The sequence below is a fragment of the Platichthys flesus genome, chromosome 11 (assembly GCF_949316205.1).
Source record: "Platichthys flesus chromosome 11, fPlaFle2.1, whole genome shotgun sequence".
NCBI lineage: Eukaryota > Metazoa > Chordata > Actinopteri > Pleuronectiformes > Pleuronectidae > Platichthys > Platichthys flesus.
The window spans coordinates 25,867,203-25,892,614 of NC_084955.1; the positions used below are offsets into that span (position 1 = coordinate 25,867,203).

The 25,412-nt window shown below is 47.2% G+C and overlaps 1 protein-coding gene across 1 annotated transcript in view; it reads left to right on the forward strand.

Moving 5' to 3' along the window:
• si:dkey-22o22.2 (neural-cadherin) overlaps positions 1-25,412 on the forward strand; it is a 78,498-nt gene that overhangs the window by 21,041 nt on the left and 32,045 nt on the right. The window contains 11 exon segments of the mRNA XM_062398332.1: positions 11,310-11,498; positions 13,370-13,595; positions 14,715-14,919; positions 19,432-19,543; positions 20,359-20,528; positions 20,530-20,609; positions 20,853-20,995; positions 22,886-23,058; positions 23,152-23,320; positions 23,410-23,580; positions 25,238-25,410. Coding sequence (XP_062254316.1) covers positions 11,310-11,498; positions 13,370-13,595; positions 14,715-14,919; positions 19,432-19,543; positions 20,359-20,528; positions 20,530-20,609; positions 20,853-20,995; positions 22,886-23,058; positions 23,152-23,320; positions 23,410-23,580; positions 25,238-25,410 — 1,811 coding nt within the window.

Here is a 25,412-nt window from a genome sequence, read left to right on the forward strand (position 1 = left end):
CCCCCCAGACAGACTCTCTCTCTCTCTCTCTCTCTCTCACACTCACACACACACATCGTCGGTGCCGATGAGTCAGGCGTTAACGTTTCTCTTTGATGTGAGTCATCCTCTCTCGGCCGTTGAGTCCAACAGGAACACAGAGGAAGATCAACTGAGACATAATGAGAACACGTTTGTCATGTGGAAAAAAAATCATATCTCCAACTTTGGTCCTTTTCCAGGGTTTTCACTTCGGTTTAAGAACAAGAGGCTTCAGTGCTGAGATTCTCCTCCTCAGAGTCCATGAGGTCGAACACGTCTCACAGCTGAGAAGACTATAATGGACTGATCAATATTATCTGATTATAATCATTGACACATATGAAATGTGACCAAATATTCATCGAACAGAACATTTTATGAGTCAACTCAAAGTTGATCTGATCCAAATAAACAGGAAGACTAAACCCCCCCCCCCCCAAAAAAAAAAAACTGACAACAGGCCCACATCATACGCCGTTTACAAACCAATCAGAGTCAAGTACAGGTAGACTCCGCCCACGTAGGTGATGAAGACAGGATGTACGTATGTCAGACTAAATTCTTTAGTTGCTAAATTATGACGTGAAACCAGAACTAACAGATCAAATGAAACGATGGAACAAACTCATGAAGCTTCAAACTTCTGTGAAGGACTCATCGTGTTGGTGCCGGTGGATCATGAACAGCTGGTAACTCAGGGACCCTTAAAAAAAACTTTCAGTCCCTCCAGGGCCCTGAACCACAGTTTGAACACCACCTTGTTGACCTGCAGGGGACCTCTGCTGAAATGTGTCAGGCAAGAGTCTCTGAGGAGGAGGAGGAGGAGGATGAAAAAGAGGAGGAAGAAGAGGAGGAAGAGGAAATGAAGAGGAGGAGGAGGAGGAAGAGGAAGACGATTAGGAAGAGGAGGAGGAGGAGGAAGAGGAGGAGGAGGAGGAAAAAGAGGAGGAAGAAGAGGAGGAGGAGGAAGAGGAGGAAGAGGAAGAAGAAGAGGAGGAGGAGGAGGAAGAGGAAGAGGAGGAGGAGAGAGGATGCATTGTCATGGAGACTGTGATGAGAGTGAAGAGAGAATGGAGTTCGCTTCTCCTGGGACACACAAAGACAGACACACACAGACACATGCAGTGTCTGTGTGTGTCTGTCTTTGTGAGTACTGTGTGTGTGCGTGTGCGTGTGCGTGTGCGTGTGCGTGCTGCAGGCTGTTGCTCCTCGACAGATGCTCTCATTAGTCAAACAGGCCGTCCGCTCTCGGAGCCTCGTACCAACACAATTCAACACAATTAGCCGACCTGCACCAGCTCCCTTAACTCAGCTGTAAAACATCCTCAACACAAACTCCTCCACTTAACACACGTGGCTCAGCTGCTACACAACCCCTCAACTAGTTTCTTCGACCAGATCTCTTTTTGTGTTTCTCTGTAGCCATGTTGTGTTATTGTGTCTTCATGTTGAGCTGTTTTCAGACCTTGGGTTTGTTGGTCTGTCCATGGCCACATCCTCTCTTGTTGTTGTTAACAATACCAACACACGTCTCCCCACAGGCACACTGTATCAACTCGCACACTGCTGCTGTACGACACAAATCAGACGCTGAGTGTGTGATGGTGCGATGAGGAAAATCTAGATTACACATTAAAAACCACGATGAGATCAAAGCCGACCAATCAAAGGTTTCATCTTCACTTCAGTGGAGTCATCTTGTGGAAACATCTCATCAGCGTTCAGGTTCCTCTCCTTCCTTCTCTCCTCAGATGAATTTCTCTGCGTCGCTGGCTCGCGGCGTATTTCAGCAGATTTCAACACTCTGAGGTTTCATCACTGCTCCACAGTGCTTCAGTAGCTCAGCGGTGAACCTCCAAGGATCCTTAATGATCTGAGGGCGGGGGGGCACTCAGGAGGCCACCGCTGGGCGTCCACAGCCAGCGTGACAAAGTGCTGCGCTCACGTGGCTTCACGGGCCTCCTCGCTGAGATCAGCCAAAGTGGCGGCTTTGGAGGATTGGACCAAATTGGAGTTTGTGTGTCTGTGTGTGTGTGTGTGTGTGTGTGTGTCTGTGTCTGTGTGTGTCTGTGTGTGCGTTGTTGCTGTGTGTGTCTGTGTGTGCGTTGTTGCTGAAAAAAGGGTGTTTATCCACACAATGGAGCAAATCTGAGCCTTTGATCACCAGGCCGACTCACTAGATCTGTGTTTTGTGTGTGTGTGTGTGTGTGTGTGTGTGTGTGTGTGTGTGTGTGTGGGTGTCTGTGTGTTTGTTTGTGTGGGGAACAACAAATAATCACAAGTGCATTAAACTTTGTGGCGGAAAGAAAAGTAGCTTAATTCCATTCAGTTGAAAATGCCCTTTCTATTGTGTGTGTGTGTGTGTGTGTGTGTGTTAGTTGTGTTAGTTATACATCAGAAACAACTAAAGTCTGTTTGTGTTCATGCAGTGGATCACTGTGTGTGTGTGTGTGTGGGGGGGGGTGTTTGGACCTGTTTTCTTTTACTGAGCATATTCTGTGTCCTGGAAATCAACATGAACTCTTGTTTTTATCAATTCTTATTTCATTGATTTGTAACTTTACATCCACACGACATGTTATCGACTCCAGATTCTCCTGTGGCTGGTTTTAGTTTGAAAACTCTGGGGCTGTGTTTTATTCTGGAGGAGCAGAAACTGAGATGTTTGGAAACGATGATGAAGAAGCTGGGTGATTTCAGTAACGACATCGTCTTCATCATCCTGAGCTTCAAGAGGAGAATCAGTTACTGTTGTGTTTGCTAACAGCTGCTGTTCAGGTACAGACTGTGTTTCACTTCACACTTCAGTCTGTTGTATTCCAGAGTGAACAGACTCCGTCCTGAAGGTCTCTCATCCTTTGATCCCGGCTGTGATACCAGGTTCCACTTCTTATCAAGGTTCTCCGGAGGGAAACGTCTCAAAGTGAACGTTCATTCTGGAATGTTTGTCTTTTCTTTTAAGATAAAGCTGAAGTCACACATCAGAGGAATAAAACACTGGTTACACACAGACACACACACACACACACACACGAATATCCAACCAGTTCACACACAAACATGCAAACACATCAAAGCTCATGCAGTGGATTAACACACACACACACTTACACACACACAGAGCTACACACACTCATATTAAAGTCGCAGCAGTGCAGTTCTCTGCCTATGCTGATTATTCTGTCACTCCACATGATGGTGAGAGATAATAGATTTAAACACACACACACGCGCACAAACACACACACACACACATTGTAGTCACAGTGAGGAAATCCCATCACATGTTGAAAGCTCAAACATCACACACTAAGACTCACACTCCGTTAGAACTGCTGAGGGTTTGTCACAGCGAGAGCCGGGCTGCACACACACACACACACACACACACACACACACACACACACACACACACACACACACACACACACACACACATACACACACACACACCACCCAGATGTGCAGCCTGTGGCTCCACAGCTGCACTCCGTCAAGTCCCTGGAGTGGAGGGGGAGCTGTCAATCACCCAGGAGCTATTTACAGACTCCGCCCACCTGGTGACATCCTCGTGGGCTGAGGATGAAACATTTATTTTGAAAGAACATGAAATTAGTACATGAAACACACACACTCACACACAGTGACCATGTCAGACACACACATCACACTCCCACGTCGGCGTCGGAGTCTCTCCATCAATAATGAACGAAGCATTAAACTTTCACCGCTTTATTTTTTAATGGCTGAGAAAAGTCGTCTCATATTCATAATTCAGACGCCAGCCGCTGTGTCTCTCATCACGCGGGATTCTTCTTCTCCAGATGCTGTGACGACAGAGAGGCAGCGGCTAAGCTCCGCCCCCCGTCTTCAAAACCACACCTCCAAATCGTGCTGAAAAGAAAGATGGCTCCTCCCTTCCTCAGAGTCACTTCCTGACTCCTGCTCCTTTTCAAAACTCCCACAAATCCATCTTCCCAAAACTTTCCCAGAATCCCCTGGGAACTGGAGGTCTCATCTAATCCTGGTCTAATCTCATCAGGTCCATCAAGTCTGATCTTTTCTGTTCTCGTCTAATCTGGATCTGTCTTTTTTCTCCTTCTCTTTTTTGTTGTCTTTTATTCCTTCTCTCTCTTCGTTCTTCCTTTTCTCTATTGTCCCGGTCACTGAACAGATTTTCACCCTGAGACACAGAAGACGTTTTTTTTTCCATCCTTTCATGTTTCCTCTCTTTCCTTTCATCTTCTGGTGTAACTCTTGCAGAACCAATCTGACCGACCCACCCACACACACACACACACACACACACACACACACACACACACAAACACACACACACACCCACCCACACACACACACACACACACACACACACACACACACTGTTCCTGAAACTCCGGGCCGAGCTCCACCCGTCTCCTCCTCCAAGCAGATTAAAACAAACACTACGAGTTATCAGAAAATCCTGTTCGATCCGTCCGATTGCTCCACTTCCCATGATGCCCCCCCCCAGCAGATCAAAGGGGGAGATCATCGGACTGTTTGATTTCCGCCGCTGGCCCGGTCTTCCCTCAGCGTTCTCCGTCTTTTTGTGTTTTTCCAGTTTGACTTTTCTTGTCATTTTTCTTTCTTTTCCTTGATCCTCCCCCTGCGCCCCCCCCCCTCCCCCCCCCCGCGCGCCCCCCCTCCCCCGGGGTCATTGATCAGCCCTGCAGTCGGGTCAATAGGAACCAGCCCGTGGATCTACTGTGTGTCTGATGAGCTGGCTCCTGAACGCAGCACCGGGCCCCCCCGCTGGGCCCTTGTATTCCCGGCTCTTCACTGGGAACTGAACCGCGGCGGCTGATGCAATGATGTCATCAGTTTGCTTTGTGGACGCAGTGGCCATATTTAATTCATGTCACTCTCAAGTCTCTTAAATTCCATTTCTTTATCTTCAAGCCTCCAGCTGGTGTCATCACAGCAGCAGCAGTATTAATACATTCTCGCTTTGGCTCCAGGCAAAAAAAACATACATTATATCCAGATTAATATTTTTATGGTTGTAATCTATTGTTATATTAAAGTAACACAACTTCCCACAGACGTTTCTAACAGTGACACAAAGACCATCCCGTTCGGCTCAGTCTAATGTTTGTAGTCGATCTGTTTCGCACCAGTTTGTTCGGGTCGAGTCCAAACACACCTTTCGTCTTCTCTTCTTTTTCTCCATTTTCCCTTTTTCCTCTTCGTCTTTCTTCATCCTCCCTCCTCCTCCTCCACTCTGACCACAGAATCAGACCCTAAGTGAGTTTTCATGTATCTGTCTGCTGCCTCGACTCACTCCTGAGAGTCCAGAGGTCGTCCTGGTCTCCAGCAGCGCTTCCAGACCATGTCTCCACAGCCTCCTCCTCTCCTCCTCTTCTCCTCTCCTCCTCTCCTCCTCTCCTCCTCTCCTCCTCTTCTCCGCTCTCCTCTTCTCCTCTTCTCCTCTTCTCCGCTCTCCTCTTCTCCTCTTCATGCTGCGACCTCAAAGGTCAGAAGAGGCCTCGCAGCACTCGTCTCACTGCAGCCACCACAGTGGACCAGTGGAGGAGCTGGGGCGTAAACTGAGTTTGTTCTGAACGAGAACACGTTATAAGAAGTTGGATCTGGAGGACTGAGCGGGTCAGTGTCTCTGAAACAGAACCAGGTTCATCTATGAACTGAGAAACTTCCTGAGACAAACGCTCATGTGACTGATCCCAGTGAAGCTTGTGTAAACTATTTGCTGGTGGTGACCAGTTCAGTCACATTGTGGACCAGTGAAGGGAAAATGAAATGTGTTGATGAATAAAAATCAATTCTTCTTTCCTGAATGTCTGATTAGTCGTTAAAACTCTATTTACTGTGTGTGTGTGTGTGTGTGTGTGTGTGTGTGTGTGTGTGTGTCTGTGTGTGTGTCTGTGTGTCTGTGTGTGTGTCTGTGTGTGTGTGTGTGTCTTGTTCCTCTGAACAGGAACATTGAGGTATTGATTTTACATTTTCTTGTCGTTTATTATTATCATCATTATCTGCCTTGTTATCGTCGCCTTAAACGCTCTCTCTCTCTCTCTCTCTCTCTCTCTCTCTATCTCTCTCTCCCCTCCATCCTTTACCCCTCTCTCTTTCATCCCTCTCTCTCTTCATCAGCAGGGGAAAATGGGGCTTAATTAACTGTGTGCCTGCAGGACTTTGGCTTTGTATGTGTGTGTGTGTGTCTTTGTGTCTGTGTGTCTGTGTGTGTGTGTGTGTGTGTGTGTGTGTGTGTGCAGAGGTAAAGTAGGCCAGTCTATAAGGTGGTTAATTAGGATGCAGCAGGCCTCTGTCCGCTGGCTCCAAGGGACCAGATGGAGAGCCTGGTTCACAAACAGAGGAGTGTTTGTCCGAGGATCACTTCGCCTCGACTTCAACACATCAGTGTTTCTCTTCTCTTCTCTTCTCTTCTCTTCTCTTCTTTTCTCTTCTCTTGTCTTCTCTTCTCTTCTCTCCTCTTCTCTTCTCTTCTCTTCTCTTCTCTTCTCTTCTCTTCTCTTCTCTTCTCTTCTCTTCTCTTCTCTTTCGCTCCGTAACGCGACCGTCACTCGCTTCTCTCTGTGGCGTCGATCTTTGCACTTCATTTGTGTGTGTGCTGAACTATGACTTTATTTTTACTTTCCGCTACATCAGCACTGAAGCATCGGACAGTTCCATTCATCCCTAAATAGACACGTCCCACAGATGAGATCGTTTGCACGTGAGCAAACGATCTCTGACAGAATTAAGATGTTATTGTTTCATATTTTCCATTAATCAGCCAACAAGTTTTTGCATCCAAAAACTTAAATTGTCTCTTTAACAATTTACTCCCCTGTTCCTCTGAGTCAGCATCGTCCCCTGGTGGTCGTACAAAGTGTGACTCAGCACAACATCGGACTCTAGATTTCTCACTTCCTGCTGACTCAATGTCCACGATGCAGGAAGATGATTGGCTCCTGACCTCAAGGCTGGAGATGGATTGTTCTAACTCTGCATCCCTTTGCAGCGCCTGTTGTACATTTCAATGCTACACACATACGCACAATGCAGTATGCTTATCCGCAGAAGGGGGCAGTGTAGAGGCCGTTTGGTGGAAGGTGGTGAAGACGAAGCTGACGAGCTGATGACTTCCACTAATCATCAAGAGCTTTGGTTTTAAAATGATCCGTGGAAATGTTATATTAAACTCTTAAGATGCTGTTGATGTATCAAACACACATTCAGACACACACACACAGACACACACAGACACAGACACACACACACACACACACACAGACACACACACACAGTCAGAGTGCTTTCACATGTCACAGACATTTAACATGTTGCCTCGGCAACTGGTCCCATGAGAGCACCTGCACCCTGAGAGTCACCACGGAGACGCATCCCACTCTGTCAATCAGACACACACACACACACACACACACACACACACACACACACACACACTTAAACGTCTGTGCTATGACAGGCAAGTGCACATCCATCAGAGTGGATTTGTGTGTTGACAAAGGTAACACATCGCTCTGATCTTCCTCCACTACCAACACAGCTGTGTGTGTGTGTGTGTGTGTGTGTGTGTGTGTTAGTGTTTGTGTGTGGGTGTGTGTGAGTGAGCGAGCTGAAGAGTGAGAATACAAGCGAGTGGACGTGTTGATGAGGTTTCTAACACGTGACGGACGTGAAACATGAAGAACACAAACATCTCAGGATGAAGAAGAGGAGCTGAACACGTAGAAGATGAAGACGTCAACTTGAAACACGAGGAGATTCCAGATCTTCTGGTGATGAGGGCCGACGCTGGTGTGGACGAGCAGTAAACAACAACACTGACCTCTCCACAGCAGAGTTTACACGTCATGAGTTTACACCGCCTCCTGTTGCTCTACAGGCTCCGCCCCTGCTGCTCCACAGGCTCCGCCCCTCGCCTGGATGTTCCCCAGATGTTCCTGTTTGAACGAGTCGGACCCGACAATTATAATTTTGTTTTTATAATTGAAGTTGTCACTGTTAATTCTGGGAACTCATTTTATTTTTACCATCCTCGGTTCAGGACAACACAGTGGACTCTGCTGGGATGTTGTTTGTGTGTCGAGGGCTTTATGAAACTTTATTGATATCTGCCAGGAAATGAGGCCACAAAGCGATTCAGCAGATAAACAGAGCAGAGGGAGCGAGCCCCGCCCACACTGATCCATCATGTCCTCATGGAAAGTTACAGTCAAACTCTAAATTAACGGGTTTCTACAGAAAACCTCTGAAGGCCGGACAGCAGGAGATATGAGCATCACGGCAAATATGAAAGTTGCATAAAATCTACATAAAACAACGTGACAGCAGTTCAGCAGGGAGAGAGGGATGTATGAGAGAGAGAGAAGATGACTGTGGGAGGAGGAGGAGAGGGAATTCAGAGGAGCTGAGATGATAAAAGAAACACACATCAGCTCCCTGGGTCCAGATGGAACTTCATGCATCACAACACTGTTCTTCTTCTGCACACTTCTTTTGTGTGTTATCAGGGAAAATCTGAGCCTAAGGGCTGAATGTCTGTGATCCTGTCTGATGCTGGTTTCAGAGCTACACTGAGGTTCCTCACATGTTCCTCACATGTTCCTCACATGTTCCTCACATGTTCTGCAGGTTCTGTATGTAAGAACACACAACTCAGAGTCAGGGTCTCTGTACATGTCCTGGATCTTCTCCTGCAGCCTCCTAGTAAAATCTCTGTACATGTGTGAGTCCATGTGAGGAACCAGCAGGACAATGTGTGGAAGCTTCCCAGTGAGCGAGTGGACGTGTGGATGAGGTATCTAACACGTGGCGGACGTGAACCTGGAAGAACATCTCATCTACAGAGCTGCAGTGGAATACAGATAATGAGACCGAGCGACAACACAAAGAAAAGGATTGAAGACTTTATCAAAGATGTTAAAAACATTAAAACTTTACAACTTTACAAGCTTCCAATAAGAAACAGTTCAGTACCAAACTGAAGTGTGAGAAGGATCTGGAATAGGTTTGGACCGAACCATGAGATGACACCTGGAGCTCGGTGGATGACCACAGCAGAAAACCCCTGAAGCTTCGGTTCACATTCACCTCAGCAAGTAAAAGAAGTAAAACACACAAACTGTACAACTTTAAATTGTTTCCTGTGAAACAAACCAGAGGACATATCTTCTTGCTTGAGAAGACAAAGTCCTTCATCCCGTGTGGAAACGTCTTCCACTCCTCCTCCTCGCTCCAGGCCTCCTCGGCTTTAATATGCATGTGTTCAGTGAGACCTGGGCTCAGAGCCTCAGATCAGCTGTGAGGGGACGTTCCTGAGCAGAGGAGGAGGAGAAGCTGACCCTGGAGCAGCTGATGAACTCAACACGTCTTAAACATGGCTTCGTCCTCGCAGTCCAGATCAGTCTCCGTGGTACCAGGGATCTTCACAGAGCTGCGTTCTGTATCTGAGCTTTAATTAAATGTCATTATTCTGGTGTCGGTGACCTTTAGATCAGCCCGGAGCCCCCCCCCCCCCCCCCCTTCGTCCCGAGGCCGACACTCGGGCTGATGCTCATCGTGATAATGGGACAGATTTCACTTCCCGGGCCACAGAGCAGCATATGTAAAACAGACAGAAATAGAACTGATTATTCTGGATTTTACGAGCGAAGAGGCAGAAGATGGAGAGACTTCTTCTCCTTCATCACCTCGTCCTCCTCCTCCGCCGTCTCCTCCTCCGTCTCCTCCGTCTCCTCCTCCTCATCCCCCTCTTCTTCTTCTTCTCTCTGAAGTGAAGTTCTCTCTGTTGGAGCTGTTGTCTTCATCACGGCTGTGAAACGACACCGGAGCCAAAACAACAGCGACGCAGCTTCAAACCGAACAAATCCGTCCTCAGACGCGACTTGAAGCAGGACACAAAAACAAGAACAGAGTGTGTGTGCGTGTGTGTGTGTGTGTGTGTGTGATCTCCTTGCTGGGTGGATGTTGACGTGTGATCTCCTGAAAGTTGTGTTGATTTATTTTGGAGGAGCTGTGTGTTTTCTCTCGTCCTTCTCGTCTTGCTGAGAGACAACACGTTGTACAGAGACGTCTCCTCGTCCCTTTGAGTGAGAGCGACTCGTCTTCGTGCCTCGGGGGGGGGGGGGGGGGGGGGGGGCACGTGTCAAAGCTCCGACAGCAGCCGGTTACAGTTGAACACAATAAAACCAAACTGCAACTAAAATACACAGAACCACATTTGCTTCCAGACGTTTTGAAGTCAAACTGAAATAGAAACGATTCTACGGTTAGCTCCGTGTCTCTGCTCGGTTCCTTCAGGTTCTATTTACACCAGCGGTTTATTTTCTCTGTGATGATTCCAGTGAGTCTCATTGGAGAACAACTTTCTCAGGACTGTTTCACACCTTGTCTGGTGCAAACTTTAAACTTCTCAGTTTAGTCTGAACCTAAGTAGCAGGTGTGAAAGGATCCTCAGACCAGTTCAGACCAGTTCAGACCAGTTCAGACCAGAAGAGTCCGGATCAAACTGAACCATGGTCGTCAGTTCACATTAGATCAGGACTAAGACGTTTAGGAGCAGAAGTTATTAGAAACCAGAGTTTATCTCCAATGTTCAGCAGGAAACTTTGAAACATGAAGAATTCAGAGTTTATTGGATTTGTTCCATTTGCAGCTCTTCAGGGTCAGGAAGCAGAGGATCATGGGTAATGTCCAGAGGGACTACACAGTCACAGTCAACACATAAATTCACTTTGTTTTTCTACACATGAAAACGACATCATGGCTCAGAGCCCAACAGAGTTATCCCCATGTGTGGCTGCAGGGGGCGCTGCTGCTCAGTAACAGTAACACAGTGTTGCTTTAATAAACCTGACGGCGGCAGGACTGTGAAGCGCCCCCTGGTGTTAGCCGACCACACTTTGCACCATCCTGCGATATTAAAAGTTTGTTTCTGTAATTTTCCTTCATGAAAAACTGAACTGTCAGATTTCCATCATAGTTTTCATCATTTGAGCTTCGTATCTTTTTATCCAGAGAGATTTCATAAACATCCAGAAATATCTGAATGTACACAGGAGAAGTTGAATTCCTCTGTGCTGTGTGTTGATTGGTGTTTCTCTGTGTGATGAGGAGTGTGTGTTTCAGTGTGTGTGTATTTCATCGAGTTGTGTTGCCTGAACTTCGTTGTCTCACTAGTTTTTCTTCTTCTGGTGGAGCTGCAGCTGAACGAGCTGAAACCACAGAGACTCAATCTGAATCCTTCCTGTGGTGTCCTGCAGGTGAGGACTGGTACCTGTGCAGACTGACGCTGAGCATGCCCAGCCAGGCCAACCTGCAGTGGGCCATGTTTCCCTCGCCCTACCTGGGCACCGTGGGGCCCGACGCCCCCCCCGGCGCCGCAGTGTACCGGCTGTCGGCCCGGCAGCGGGACGGGACGCAGGGACACGCCCACTTCCTCCTGCTGGACGGTGAGTGTTGGTTCATCTCGTTTCTTTTTTCTTCCTTATTGTCACACTTTAATTAACAAACACACTTTTGGCCAAGTCGTATATACGATGACTTCAGAATCCTTCAAACCGAGCCTCATGAAGCCGAGCCCGACCCGGTAGGGATGGAACCTGGACTCCTCTCCTCTGATGCACCTTCTTGCGTGAACGTTTGTTTTCGTGACACAATCTTCTTCCTGTCGTGTTTTCCTCAGAGCCGTGAATGTGCTGCAGCTCTCACCTCCTGCTTGTATCTGGGATTAGGTCCGCTGCCCCCCCCCCCCCCCCCCCCCCCCGCCAGGCGTTCTGTGACAAACCTGTTTCTTGTTCAAAGCTCTGATTTAGAAATAAAATTTGACTTGTTGAATTTCAATTAGCATCAAGTTTGAGAGGGGAGAGAAAACGTAGATAATCGTGGTGGAGCTGCTCTGCTAATCGCTCCCCGGGGCGAGAAGCTCCACATTCAGGAATAATAGGAACGTCTCTGGAGAGGCAGCGAGTGGGAGGGGGGGGCGGACGCTGCCCCCGGCTGTGGGTTTTCATTTTTTACATGTTTTTTTTCCAGGAGAAGAAGAAGAGAAGGAGGAAGGACAGATATTTTAGGAGCTAATTTCTAATGCTTTCAAATTAAGAGCCTCTGACTTCCCTTTGGCATAATGTGACTACATGTGTACTGACAAATAATCCAATAATTTACATTAGAAATGGTTTTTAATATCATGCCAACATGGAAATTTATTATTCACACAGAGTGTGTGGAGCCAATTAGTGATATTAATGTGATTTTACTTAGCTTGAAGATTTTAAATTTACACTTTACACGCAGTGGAGGAGGTGAAGCTGTCAAACTCATTTCAAAATAATTACATTTTTATTAAAGCTTCTCTTGTTGCTCCAGGAAGAATAAAATTCTAATGATGTTTTTCACTGGGCGTTAAGTTGACTGAAAACTTCCAAAATAAATCACGACGTAAAGTCACATTTACACCAGGGACCTCTCTATCGCCCCCTGGTGTCTGGCTGCTGTAAGGTCATGATCCTCCTCCATGTGAGCAGTCGGTTCAGATTCTCATCTCATGATGTTTGTGACGTCATGATTGACATATAAAAACATAGTATAAAAAAAGGAATGATGGTAATTTATAATAAAAGCTTTTAGATTGTATCTGTAGAAGAAGAATTCAGACTCGAGTCCAAAATAACAACGTGTCCACAAATAGACTCGGCTCAGGAGAAGATGATTGACAGGTTGGATGCAGCTGCTGCTGGTTCAAAACCCTCTGGTCAACAGCTGAGGATTCTTCTCCTCCTTCTCTCCTCTTTTCTATTCTTCTGTCATTCGTCCTCTCCCTCTCTCCTGTGTCCTTTGATCCTCCCTTCATCCTCTCTGCTCTATTCTTTCCATTTTTCTCCCCAGTCGTTTTCACGAGTTTCCAAAGAACGATAAACAGTTAATATTATGAATGTATTCTTGTAATATTACTTGGTTTTCATAATACATTTTCTTCCTACAATACCTATTCGTACAGAACTGATCCAGACAGGGGCAGATTATCACATGGGTGAAATAAGTAACCGCAAAATTATCATCAAGTCAAAAAACAAACAAGTGAATTGTTAAATTGCTGTGATGAGTTTATGATCTCTCTGTTCGACACGTCAGACATAAACAAACAAAACTATAAAACCTTCATTCAAACAAACTTTCAAATTATTGAAGCTTTCTATTGTTCCTGATAACTTACACACAATTTGTTTTAAATGGTTTTAGAGAAACAACATAAATGGAGACCTAAAGGCTAAGTGATGAAGACGTATTCGCTCTTCCTCTCTCTCCCCTCTCGTCTCTCCAGGTGGGGACGAGTGCTTCGAGGTGGACCGTCGTTCCGGTGAGATCCGGACCACAGGACGACCTCTGACCCCCAGTAAGGAGTATCTGCTGCGGGTGCAGGCCGTGGACGAACACGGACGTAAAGGCGCGTCGGCCACGGTGGCCATCTTGGCCGGTTACCGGCCGCCGCAGTTCACCAACGCCACCTACAGGCTGAACGTGGCAGAGAACACACCGGTCGGCCAATCGTGAGTCATCGCCCCCGTCTGGTTCAGATCCGTTAGTGAAGGAGTCGTGTGCTGGACACTGAGAGGTCATGTGACCCTGTGGTGTTGTGTGTACAGACAAGTACACAAGACAAGTACTGGCACTGTACGCAGCACAAGTTGTGTTATGTCTGGTAATATTAGTATTAGTGAGATTCTCAGCTGTCTGTGTGTTTAGGAACTGACGTGTGTGTTTGTGTCTTCGTCCTCCACATTCAGATATTACTTCATTTACATTCCACTGCTCCAGAAGTGTGTCTGTGTGTGTGTTTGTGTGTGTGTGTGTTTGCATTTGTGTGTGTGTGTGTGTGTGTGTGTGTGTGTGTCCAAGGCGAGCTCTTTGCCTCGCATGTCATGTGAGGCATGAAATGATGAGCCCTGTACAGCGAGACAAAAGGAAAGAAGGGAGGGGGGGGGGGGTAGAACGATAGCAGGAGGGAGGAGAAGGATGGAGGGATGAGAGGGAAAGGAGGAGAAGAACCAGGGGTGGGGGGGGGGGTAGATGAAGAGGACGCAGATGTATGAGTGGCCCGAGGCTGAGAATTTGAAAGTGTGGCAAATTCAAATATTTATTAAAAGCGAGGTCTGGATAAACATGAAGGAAGTGTGTGTGTGTGTGTGTGAGTGTGTGTGTGTCTCCCTCAGGGCTGCTGGTGCACATTGTATTAATATCCAAGTATCCATGCCACCCTGTGAGCTGTGTGTGTGTGTGTGTCTTCACGTCTCCTGTATGTGTGTGTGACTGATTGACCGGTTGTGCAGAATCACCCATGAAGCAGATTTAAACTCTGAGCGGCACCAACACGTCCCAGCTCGTCCACACTTTATATCAGGATTCAATATTCTGTACATGTATCAGTGTGTGTGGATCAGAGAGGCGTGTGGTCACGTTCACGCTTCAGGAGAAGAGATGATGAGCGGTCACAGCCTCAGGAACCTGAGAGCAACGTGTCGGTGAAGCTTCAGCAGCAGAAAAACAAACTTCACTTCATCAGCTGTAGAGCAGCATGTGTTGATACAGACAGGACTGACCATCGTCCACAGCAGTACTGACACGCTCCAGTGAGTGTGGGTCCATTAACAGACTGTGTGTTTGTGCAGTGTCGCTGTGGTTCAGGCCGTCTCCTTCCAGAAGAAGAGTCTGTCCTACATGTTGCTGGTGAATCCTGGGAATCTGTTCAGCGTCCACCAGGAGAGCGGAGCGCTGAGCCTCACCCGGGCCGTGGACTACGAGAGCGGACACCAGCTCCACACGCTGCAGGTCCGAGCCTCCGAGCCCGACACCGGCCTCAGCGGCGTGGCAGAGGTACGCACACGCAACCACACAAACACACAAACACACAAACACACTCACACTCACAAGTAGGTCGGTTTACTCCACGTCTACGTTTAAATTTGACATCAACTCTGGTACAGATCCGTCTGGCGTCCACACGACTGGAGGTTTAGAAACGCTAACGAGACGCTCACACCCTCTTTCTGATCGCCTTCTCTGATTGGTCAGGCTCCTGTCACGTGACCCTGTTGTGTTCGCTAACAGCTGCTGCTCCGTTAAACTCTGTGTTTTACTGCGATAGAACTGTTAACATGGAGGAGACGAGCAGATATTCACCATCTGTTTACATCAGCATGTTTAGGTCCAGAGTACATGAGTGTACTTTGTTTCAAGTACTTATTATGTTGTAAGTTCTGTGAATTTCTGTGTTGACACCGAAGATCAGAGAGAAACGTGACTTCATCCCGTCTGTGTTCTGCACACGAGGCCGAATCCGATTGGACGGAGATGAAACTGATGAACAGGGTTGTTTTATTTAAAATGCTGTTTTCAAACCAAACCAGATAGAGTGAAGACTCAGTCATGTGTGTTTGTCATGATGAATCTCACACATTACAACATTATTACAATATTGAATTATTAATCATTTCTTTAGCTGTTGTAGAAAATATTTGGAGAGGATAAAAAACTGCATCGATCTCACACATCATCAGTGTGTCTCAGTGTGAATGGGTGTGTGTGTGTGTGTGTGGGGGGGGGGGCAGCTCAGTGTGGTAGGTGGTAACCCCCCCCCCGATAAACAGCCCAGCCCTCAGACTCAGGCTCAGTAAGGATCCGACCCTGGACTCCTGCAGACGCAGCTCTCTGATGAAACCTCATTAAACGTGAATGAGAAAAAAGTGTTGCAGCCGAATCCGACGCTGTGATGCAACTCCTTGGTTTCCTGTTTACTCTGCTCGTCATCAGAACCCAGACCAGAACCCAGATCAGAACCCAGACCAGAACCCAGACCAGAACCCAGATCAGAACCCAGACCAGAACCCAGACCAGAACCCAGATCAGAACCCAGATCAGAACCCAGATCAGAACCCAGAACAGAACCCAGATCAGAACCCAGATCAGAACCCAGAACAGAACCCAGATCAGAACCCAGATCAGAACCCAGATCAGAACCCAGACCAGAACCCAGATCAGCGGGTTCATCTCGGCTCCGTCCTGTGAAGCTCACGGATCAAAGCTGCGATCACATGTGATCAGCTCGCAATCAGCTTTGAGCTCCGTTAACTTTGTTACAGAGTTTTACAGCATCAAGGATTATCACACACACACACACATAGACACACAGACACACACACACACACACATAGACACACAGACACACACACACACACACACACACAGTGCTAAGTGCAGAAACCTGACAGCTAAGCACCGACTCCAATTCTCACGTTAAGCCCTTAAGACTTTATACAGGGGATAGCTACATCTGTTCATATTAACACACACTCACACACACACACACACAAACACACATACAAACACACACACATACACATCTAGAGAAATCCATTATCACCTGCTCCGTGTGTCCAGATGGTTGAGACAGACACAAAATAGTTTCTCAACTACCAGCATCCCCCAGAGGTCCCTGCTGCTCTATAAGCTCCACTGGCTAATTCACTGTAAAGGGTGTGTGTGTGTGTGTGTGTGTGTGTGTGTGTGTGTGTGTGTGTGTGTGTGTGTGTGTTGTACTGTAGCTTCTGTAGTTTGTGTTGCCTTCAGCTTTTAAAGACATTTTAAATCTCATCCCTCTCCATCTTCACAGCTTCGTACATCACTGACGTCTTCCTGTCCCCCCCCCCCCCCTCCCATGCATTCAGTCAATAAGCTCTCAGTCACTTGAGCCTGATCGAACTTGCGACTGTTTATTGCCCGAACACAGTTTTAAAAAACCTTCTGTCACAGCAGGTTGTTGGTTTTTCTGAGAATCCTCTGTCCTTCAGTTTCAACGGTTTAATGTCCGAACCATGGGGACGTTCAGTTATTGCAATTGAACTAGTCTGGAGTGCTGTAGAGTACTGTAGTACTGTGTAGTACTGTGGGGTACTGTAGTACTGTGGAGTACTGTAGTGTTGTGTAGAACTGTGGAGTACTGTAGTACTGTGGAGTACTGTAGTGTTGTGTAGAACTGTGGAGTACTGTAGTACTGTGGAGTACTGTAGTGTTGTGTAGAACTGTGGAGTACTGTAGTACTGTGGAGTACTGTAGTGTTGTGTAGAACTGTGGAGTACTGTAGTACTGTGGAGTACTGTAGTGTTGTGTAGAACTGTGGAGTACTGTAGTACTGTGGAGTACTGTAGTGTTGTGTAGAACTGTGGAGTACTGTAGTACTGTGGAGTACTGTAGTGTTGTGTAGTACTGTGGAGTACTGTAGTACTGTGGAGTACTGTAGTGTTGTGTAGAACTGTGGAGTACTGTAGTACTGTGGAGTACTGTAGTGTTGTGTAGTACTGTGGAGTACTGTAGTGTTGTGTAGAACTGTGGAGTACTGTAGTACTGTGGAGTACTGTAGTGTTGTGTAGTACTGTGGAGTACTGTAGTACTTTGGAGTACTGTGGAGTACTGTGGAGAACTGTAGTACTGTGGAGTACTGTAGTGTTGTGTAGAACTGTGGAGTACTGTAGTACTGTGGAGTACTGTAGTGTTGTGTAGAACTGTGGAGTACTGTAGTACTGTGGAGTACTGTAGTGTTGTGTAGTACTGTAGTGTTTTGTAGTACTGTGGAGTACTGGAGTACTGTGGAGTACTGTGGAGTACTGGAGTACTGTGTAGTACTGTAGTGTTGTGTAGTACTGTGGAGTAATGTTGTACTGTGGAGTACTGTGGAGTACTGCAGTACTGTGGATTACTGTAGTGTTGTGTAGTACTGTGGAGTACTGTAGTGTTGTGTAGTACTGTGGAGTACTGTAGTACTGTGGAGTACTGTAGTACTGTGGATTACCGTAGTACTGTGGATTACTGTAGTACTGTGGGGTACTGTAGTACTGTGGAGTACTGTTGTACTGTGGAGTACTGTGGAGTACTGCAGTACTGTGGATTACTGTAGTGTTGTGGAGTACTGTGGATTACTGTAGTGTTGTGTAGTACTGTGGAATACTGTAGTGTTGTGTAGTACTGTGGAGTACTGTAGTGTTGTGTAGTACTGTGGAGTACTGTGGAGTACTTTGGAGTACTGGAGTACTGTGTAGTACTGTAGTGTTGTGTAGTACTGTGGAGTACTGTTGTACTGTGGAGTACTGTGGAGTACTGCAGTACTGTGGATTACTGTAGTGTTGTGTAGTACTGTGGAGTACTGTAGTGTTGTGTAGTACTGTGGAGTACTGTAGTACTGTGGAGTACTGTAGTACTGTGGATTACCGTAGTACTGTGGATTACTGTAGTACTGTGGGGTACTGTAGTACTGTGGAGTACTGTTGTACTGTGGAGTACTGTGGAGTACTGCAGTACTGTGGATTACTGTAGTGTTGTGCAGTACTGTGGATTACTGTAGTGTTGTGTAGTACTGTGGAATACTGTAGTGTTGTGTAGTACTGTGGAGTACTGTAGTGTTGTGTAGTACTGTGGAGTACTGTAGTACTGTGGATTACTGTAGTACTGTGGGGTACTGTAGTACTGTGGAGTACTGAGTACTGTGGAGTTCTGCCTCTGAAGGTGCAGATGCTGCTTGTGATAGAGACCCTTCAGGCCAGCAGATCATTTTCACTCTGTTTTCCACTTTTGACTTCTACATTAGATCTTTTTTCCGAATATCAATCGATTAAATCCAAATTTTCTTTCCTGTTACTCACATATTCATTTGTTTGGCCTGAAGTCAAATATTCACCAGTTTTCCTTCTGGCTCCACTTGAGTCTTTAGATATTCAGGCCGTGTCTGCAGAACCAGAGCTGCTTCCAGTCTGCTGCTGGTTTCCCTCCACTGCTCTGTGGTCATTACTCAAACAGGGTCTGAGGCCGGGGCAGGAGATCTGTGCTCCGGTGGCCGGGTCGCCTCTCACTGGTGGAATCAGAGCTTCATGGAGATGGAATCAGCCTTTTGGTTTGAGCTCCAGTGGCGCGGCACAGTGGGTGAAGTGGAGGAGAACGAGGCAGAACGGAGGCTCAGGTTCCGAGCTTTAAAGAGACAGAATGGAAACCAGTTTGTCTCCGTCCACAGGAGACATTCGTCATAATAACGTCTGCATGAGTTGTTCTGGGAAACAGGAAGTGGGATTCACTAAAGTCAAAGTTTGTCCAGCGAGTATTACACAACTTTTCAACAAGATGATGCTGCAGCTCGTCATCAGTCTGTGGCGTTAAGTCCGGACTCTTCATCACTGCACAGAGCAGGAGGAAGCTACACTCTCATTCAACTACAACAAACTACACACACTCATGACATGTTAGGAGACCAGAGTGAGTCCAGATCCAGACCCTAATGAGGTCCTGGTCCGGGTCTCGTCCTGAACGGATGATGTGATGATAACAATGCGACGCCCCCTGCAGGTTGTCCTTCATGTAACGGATGAGAACGACTGCACTCCTGAGTTCCTCCAGTCCATCTACACCCGAGACAACATCCCTGAGAGCATCGCACCTGGGAGCTCCCTGCTGCAAGGTAACACACACACACACTCTAACACACAGACACACTAAAGCATACACACACACACACAGGGGATGATCTGTGGAGCAGGTTCTACTAAACTATTTGCCCTCTGTCAATGAACACAACATCAGAATATAATTACACCTGGGTACAATGTGTGTGTGTGTGTGTGTGTGTATGTGTGTGTGTGTGTGTGTGCGTGTGTGTGTGTGTGTGTGTGTGTGTGTGTGTGTGTGTGTGTGTCGCTGGCTGTCTGCCTAATAAGAGCAAAGCCTCGCTGAAGTTGGACTGTTTGATCTCAACCAGTCACCAGCAGCTACGACAGATGGTTGTCACACACATACACACACAAACACACACACACACATACACATACACACAAAAACACACACATACACACGGTCATACATTCATTCAGCACTGTGCAGACTGACTTATATGAAATCTCTCCTCCCTCTTTCATCTATATTCACCACTTCTTTTGTGCATTTCCTTTCTATTTCTTCTTCTCCTCTCTCCTCTTCTCCTCTTCTCCTCTTCTCATCTTCTCATCTTCTCCTCCTCTCTCCTCTCTCCTCTTCTCCTCTTCTCCTCTTCTCATCTTCTCCTCCTCTCTCCTCTCTCCTCTCCTCCTCTTCTCCTCTCTCCTCTTCTCCTCTTCTCCTCTCTCCTCTCTCCTCTCCTCTCTCCTCTCTCCTCTCTCCTCTCTCCTCTCTCCTCTCTCCTCTCTCCTCTACCATCCCTTCTCCTCCCTCTTTTTTCCTCCTCGCTGTCCTCCTCCCTGTCCTCCTCCTCCTCCTCCTCCTCCTCCTCCTCCTCCTCAGTTCTGGCCCGGGACTGTGACTCGGGTGTAAACTCAGAAATCTCCTACTTCGTCCACGGCAGCGATTTTGACATCACGTCAGGGGGCGTGGTCAGCCCCGCCCATTTCCTGGACTACGAGCGACCCAATCACATCTATGAGTTTGTTGTGGTGGCCGTGGATGCGGGCACGCCCCCCCCGCACCGGCTCCGCCTCCGTCCGCATCCGAGTGTCCAACAGCAACGACGAGGCGCCCGTCTTCTCCCAGAGCGTGTAGGACACATGTTCTTTATTATGTCTCTATTGCTGCACTTGTTCCAGTCTCTCTCTCTCTCTCTCTCTCTCTCTCTCTCTCTCTCTCTCTCTCTCTCTCTGTCTCTCTCTCTCTCTGTCTCTCTCTCTCTCTCTCTCTCTCTCTCTCCTCTCTTCCTCTGTCTGTCTCCTTCTCAATTGGACACTTGTTGTTTCTTGACGTCCACCAGGCCTCACTCTCGTGTCTCTGTCTGTCCCTGTCAGTTATAAGACCTTCCTCAGTGAGGACGCTGGTCCCGACACGCTGGTGGCCATCGTCCACGCCAACGACCCGGATGGAGACGCCGTCTCCTACGCCATCACGGGGGGGAACGAGGACAGCAACTTCCTGCTGGACAACCAGAAAGGTATCGACCCCCTGTGACGTCTCCATCGTTTGACAGCTGCTGCTCTGAAGCCTCAGTTTGACATTTGGTTCAGAGCCATTTTGTTTTTTTTAAACCAGAAGTACCCATATTTGGAGGAGTAGGGGGAGGTGCCTGACTGACAACTAGAGGACACGCCCACGTACATGTACACCTGCACTCATTGGACAGTAGTAGCTGTCAATCACAGTGTAGTACCCCCCCCCCCCCCAACACATCCAATGTGTTAGGGTCTGTTTGACTGTAAATTATCATAATTCACTAGATTATCATCAGCTGGTTGAAGAGGACTTGAAACAGCCCCCTGCTGGTCAGAGAGAGAACTCAGGTTTATTTCCTCATTGGCTTCTCTTTCTGGAGCCGGAGTCTGTTTTTATAAACATGAGGCTGAGCCAAATCTGAATCTGAAACACAAAGACAATATAATCTGACAAAATACAGAAACTTCACAACCAGGCACAAACGTGAGGGTAGGATTGTCTGGTCTGTCCTGAAGGTGGCGCTACAGGGGAGGTCCCGGGTCAATAATCAGTGGATTTGATCTCTGCCTCTGTAGAGTTGTGTTTCTCGAACACTGTTGTTATTGTCATCATCAACAACAATATCACACACACACATGCTCACAGATGTATTCAGGTCACCTACACTCACACACATGCTCACAGTAGAATGAATGTTGCTGTGGTAACAAGTATTTGAGTAATAAGGCTGCACACACACACACACACACACACACACACACACACACACACATAACCACACACGTACACACACACACACAGAAACTGCTCTTCTCTCCTGATCTCTGTTTGTGTGTGTGTGTGTGTGTGTGTGTGTGTGTGTGTGACAGACTTTTTAAGATAAACTTTGTGTGCAGTGTTGTGAGGGCAGTCATGTTTTGCATGTATATCTTTGTGTGTGTGTGTGTGTATCTAAGCCACTGTCACCCAGCATGCACTGCTCCATTGCTCTGCACACACATGAATCCATGCACAGATATAAACATGAACATTTGCACATAAATGATATATTAAGTCTCTCTCCCACACACACACACACACACACACACACACACACACATACACACACACACACACACACACCCACACACACACACACACACACACACAGCAGATGGCCTTTGGCTCCACTCGGCTGTTCTGCTTTGTCACTTCAAAGCGTTGTGTAGTATTTTCATGTAGATGTGTTCTCTCGCTCTCAGCCTCACTCTCTCTCTTCATGTTGCGACCAAAGCTGCTTATTTGTTTGTTTGTTTGTTTGTTTGCCGCGCTGCTCCGTTGTGCCGATGTGGAAGTGATTGTTAGCGCTGGAAAACACCGCGTTTGTTTCTGCACTGAGTAATAGAATAAGGGGGGGGGGGGCTCAACGTGTCTGTTCTCATCTCATCAGGATTCAAACCCTCTCTCACAAAGCAGACACACACTTTCTACGGGATTGAAAGAAAGACGTACAGATTAATAACATTCAAACTTTATCGTATAAAACCCTCGAGCTTCAAACTTTCACAGGTTTGAGACTCAAATTCAGTTTGAGAATTATTATTAACACAGATTATGATTTTGGCTCTGAAATCAAACCCCCGAGCCGGGAACGAGCCTGACTAATGTCTACACTGCCCCCTCATGGTTTCTGGTGGTACTGCTCCTTTTGCTTCAACTCTTTTCATGAATTAATAAAGTCAAACAAAATTAAAATTGTCTTTTAGCCGATAATCGTTTATCTAACTTTCCGAGGTTCTTTCTGGAATCCACTGAGAGGAAGTTACGGACGGATGTGGAAACAACGGACCAAAGGTTTTGTGTTTCTAACGTGGATCTAGTTGAGACTCTAAACCTCGTTGTGTGTTTGCAGGCATCATCAAGCTGCGGCGAAGCCCCCCCCCCAGGCTGCGAGGGCTTCAGTACGTCCTGAACATCACGGCCACGGACGACAACGCGTCCGGCGGCCCGTTCCCGCTCAGCAGCTCCACCCGGGTCATCGTGGGAATCAACGACATCAACAACAACAAGCCGGTCTTCCAGGAGGTGAACCAACCTCCTCCATCTTCTTCTCCTCCACTTTAGTCTTCATTTATTCTGCAGCTACTCAAACGTCTCAACTCTCATTGGTCCTCTCAGTGTCAGAACTACAGCCTGAGCGCCGCCGTGCTGGAGAACCAGCCCCCGGGGACGCTGGTGCTGCAGGTCCAGGCCCACGACGCCGACCTGGGGGTCAACGGAGAGGTCAAGTACGGCATCATGCACCGAGACGGAGTGTCGTCGGGTTTCGACATTGATCCCGACACCGGTAAATCCCACATGAATACGACTGGACTCAAACCATAGCATCCCAGTAAGTGTAACCTTAGCAGCCTGCGTGACCTCTGTGTGTGTCAGGGGTCATCACCACGGCGAGGAGTTTCGACCGGGAGCGGCAGCGGGAGTTCACGCTGTCGGTGACGGCCACGGATCAGGCCCAGGAGCCGCTGATCGGGATCTGTCCAATCACAGTGCTCGTCTCCGACCAGAACGACAACGACCCCAAGTTCGAGAACAGCCGCTACCAGTGTGAGTCTCACTTACTGGGATTAAGAGTACTTCTACTAGTACTTCTACTGGTACTTCTCCTGGTACTTCTCCTGGTACTTCAACTGGTACTTCTACTGGTACTTCTACTGGTACTTCTACTGGTACTTCAACTGGTACTTCTACTGGTACTTCAACTGGTACTTCTACTGGTACTTCTACTGGTACTTCTGTGTGTGTGTGTGTGTGTGTGTGTGTGTGTGTGTGTGTGTGTGTGTTGGTAAACCAGAGTTTGAGGGAAACAGGAAACAGGTGAGCAAAGTGTTTGTTTATCAATCTGCGTCCTCTGAATCCTGGAGAGCTCTTCACTCCCGCGGGTCCGTGTTTGTTTACTGTTCACACAAATATGTGTTTTGATAAGCGTCGTGTCAGAAGTTGTGCTCGTCAGATTAGAGAAACACACAGAGCGGCTCATTAACTATTTAACAGGCAGATTGAAATGTTTCTGGGACATGCATTCATTTACCACTGTGTGTGTGTGTGTGTGGGGGGGGGGGGGGGGGGGGGGCGGAGGGGGCTTGTTGATTTATCTCCCGGCCGACATCAGAATAGAGTAGAATCAATATATGAATAATAATATTAATTTCAGCTGAAAGTATTACTGAATAAAATTCAGATACAGGATCAGTTTTATTTATTTAGTATTTTATAAGAATATGAATGTGAAGTCGTCAGATGTTTGGACGGAGATTATTAAAACTGTCACGTAGAAAGATATCGTTCAGTTTCACATTAAAACATAAGAGTGTGAACGTCACCTCAGAATGAAACGATGGAAACTAATTATCCTCCAGTTTATTAATGTCTGCAGCTGCTTTGAAGTGCACGTGGTTCAGTGGTGGAGTCGCTCTCTGACATCCACAGATATAAACACAACAGATTCCATTTGGACAGTTTTTTTTTCCATATTTCCATTTTCAGAATCCTCAAGAATCATGGGAAGATAATCTTGTGTCAGCTTGGTCAGGTGAACAGAGGCAGTTGAGGAGAATTTTATAAGAAGATGTATTTAGTTGAAAGAGGAACAGAAAGAGAGAACAGCCTCCTGCTCCTCTTTGTCTCTCTCCTCCCGCCCGGTGGTTGACACACACTCGACTCAGCAGGATGTGATTATTCAGGAGAAATGTTTCCAGCGAGAGCCACGACTGTCAGAAGGACGTCATTATCGACATAACGCTTGAAACGCAGTATTCCAGCGGGAGGCTCTGATCAGCACTGACACACATCACAGTCAGCAGGATTGGAGGTTAGGTTCGTGAATTTAAAAAACGCATCTGTTGACTTTGCAGCGAGACCCAGAAACGACAAAATGAGGTGACACACTGCTGACGCCACACAACGCCGTTACTCCAATATCTGCTTAGCGTCACAGAAGCTCATGTTAAACTGAGATGTGTCCGATCGCGTGAGGTTCAGTGTTCGAGCCTCACACACGAGCTGCAGTCACAACCCAACGCTGCTGTCTCTGAGACCGGGACGCAAATCACATTTCATCACCTTCAAAAAGCAAGACGTTTCTAAATGGATGGATGGATGGATGGATAGATACATACATAGACAGATGGACAGATGAAGTAACATGAGCAGTATCAGTAGTTCTCAGTAGTATTTCTGTCTAAGAGTCTCTCTCTCCTCTCAGACTTCCTGCGAGAGGACTCTCCAGTTGGAACCAGTTTCCTTCGAGCGGCGGCACACGATGACGACCAGGGCAGCAACGCGGCCATCACCTACTCCCTGTCCAATCAGAAGCCAGCGTACCTGCACATCAACCCCAGCACGGGGTGGATTTACGTCAATCACCCCATCTCACAGGT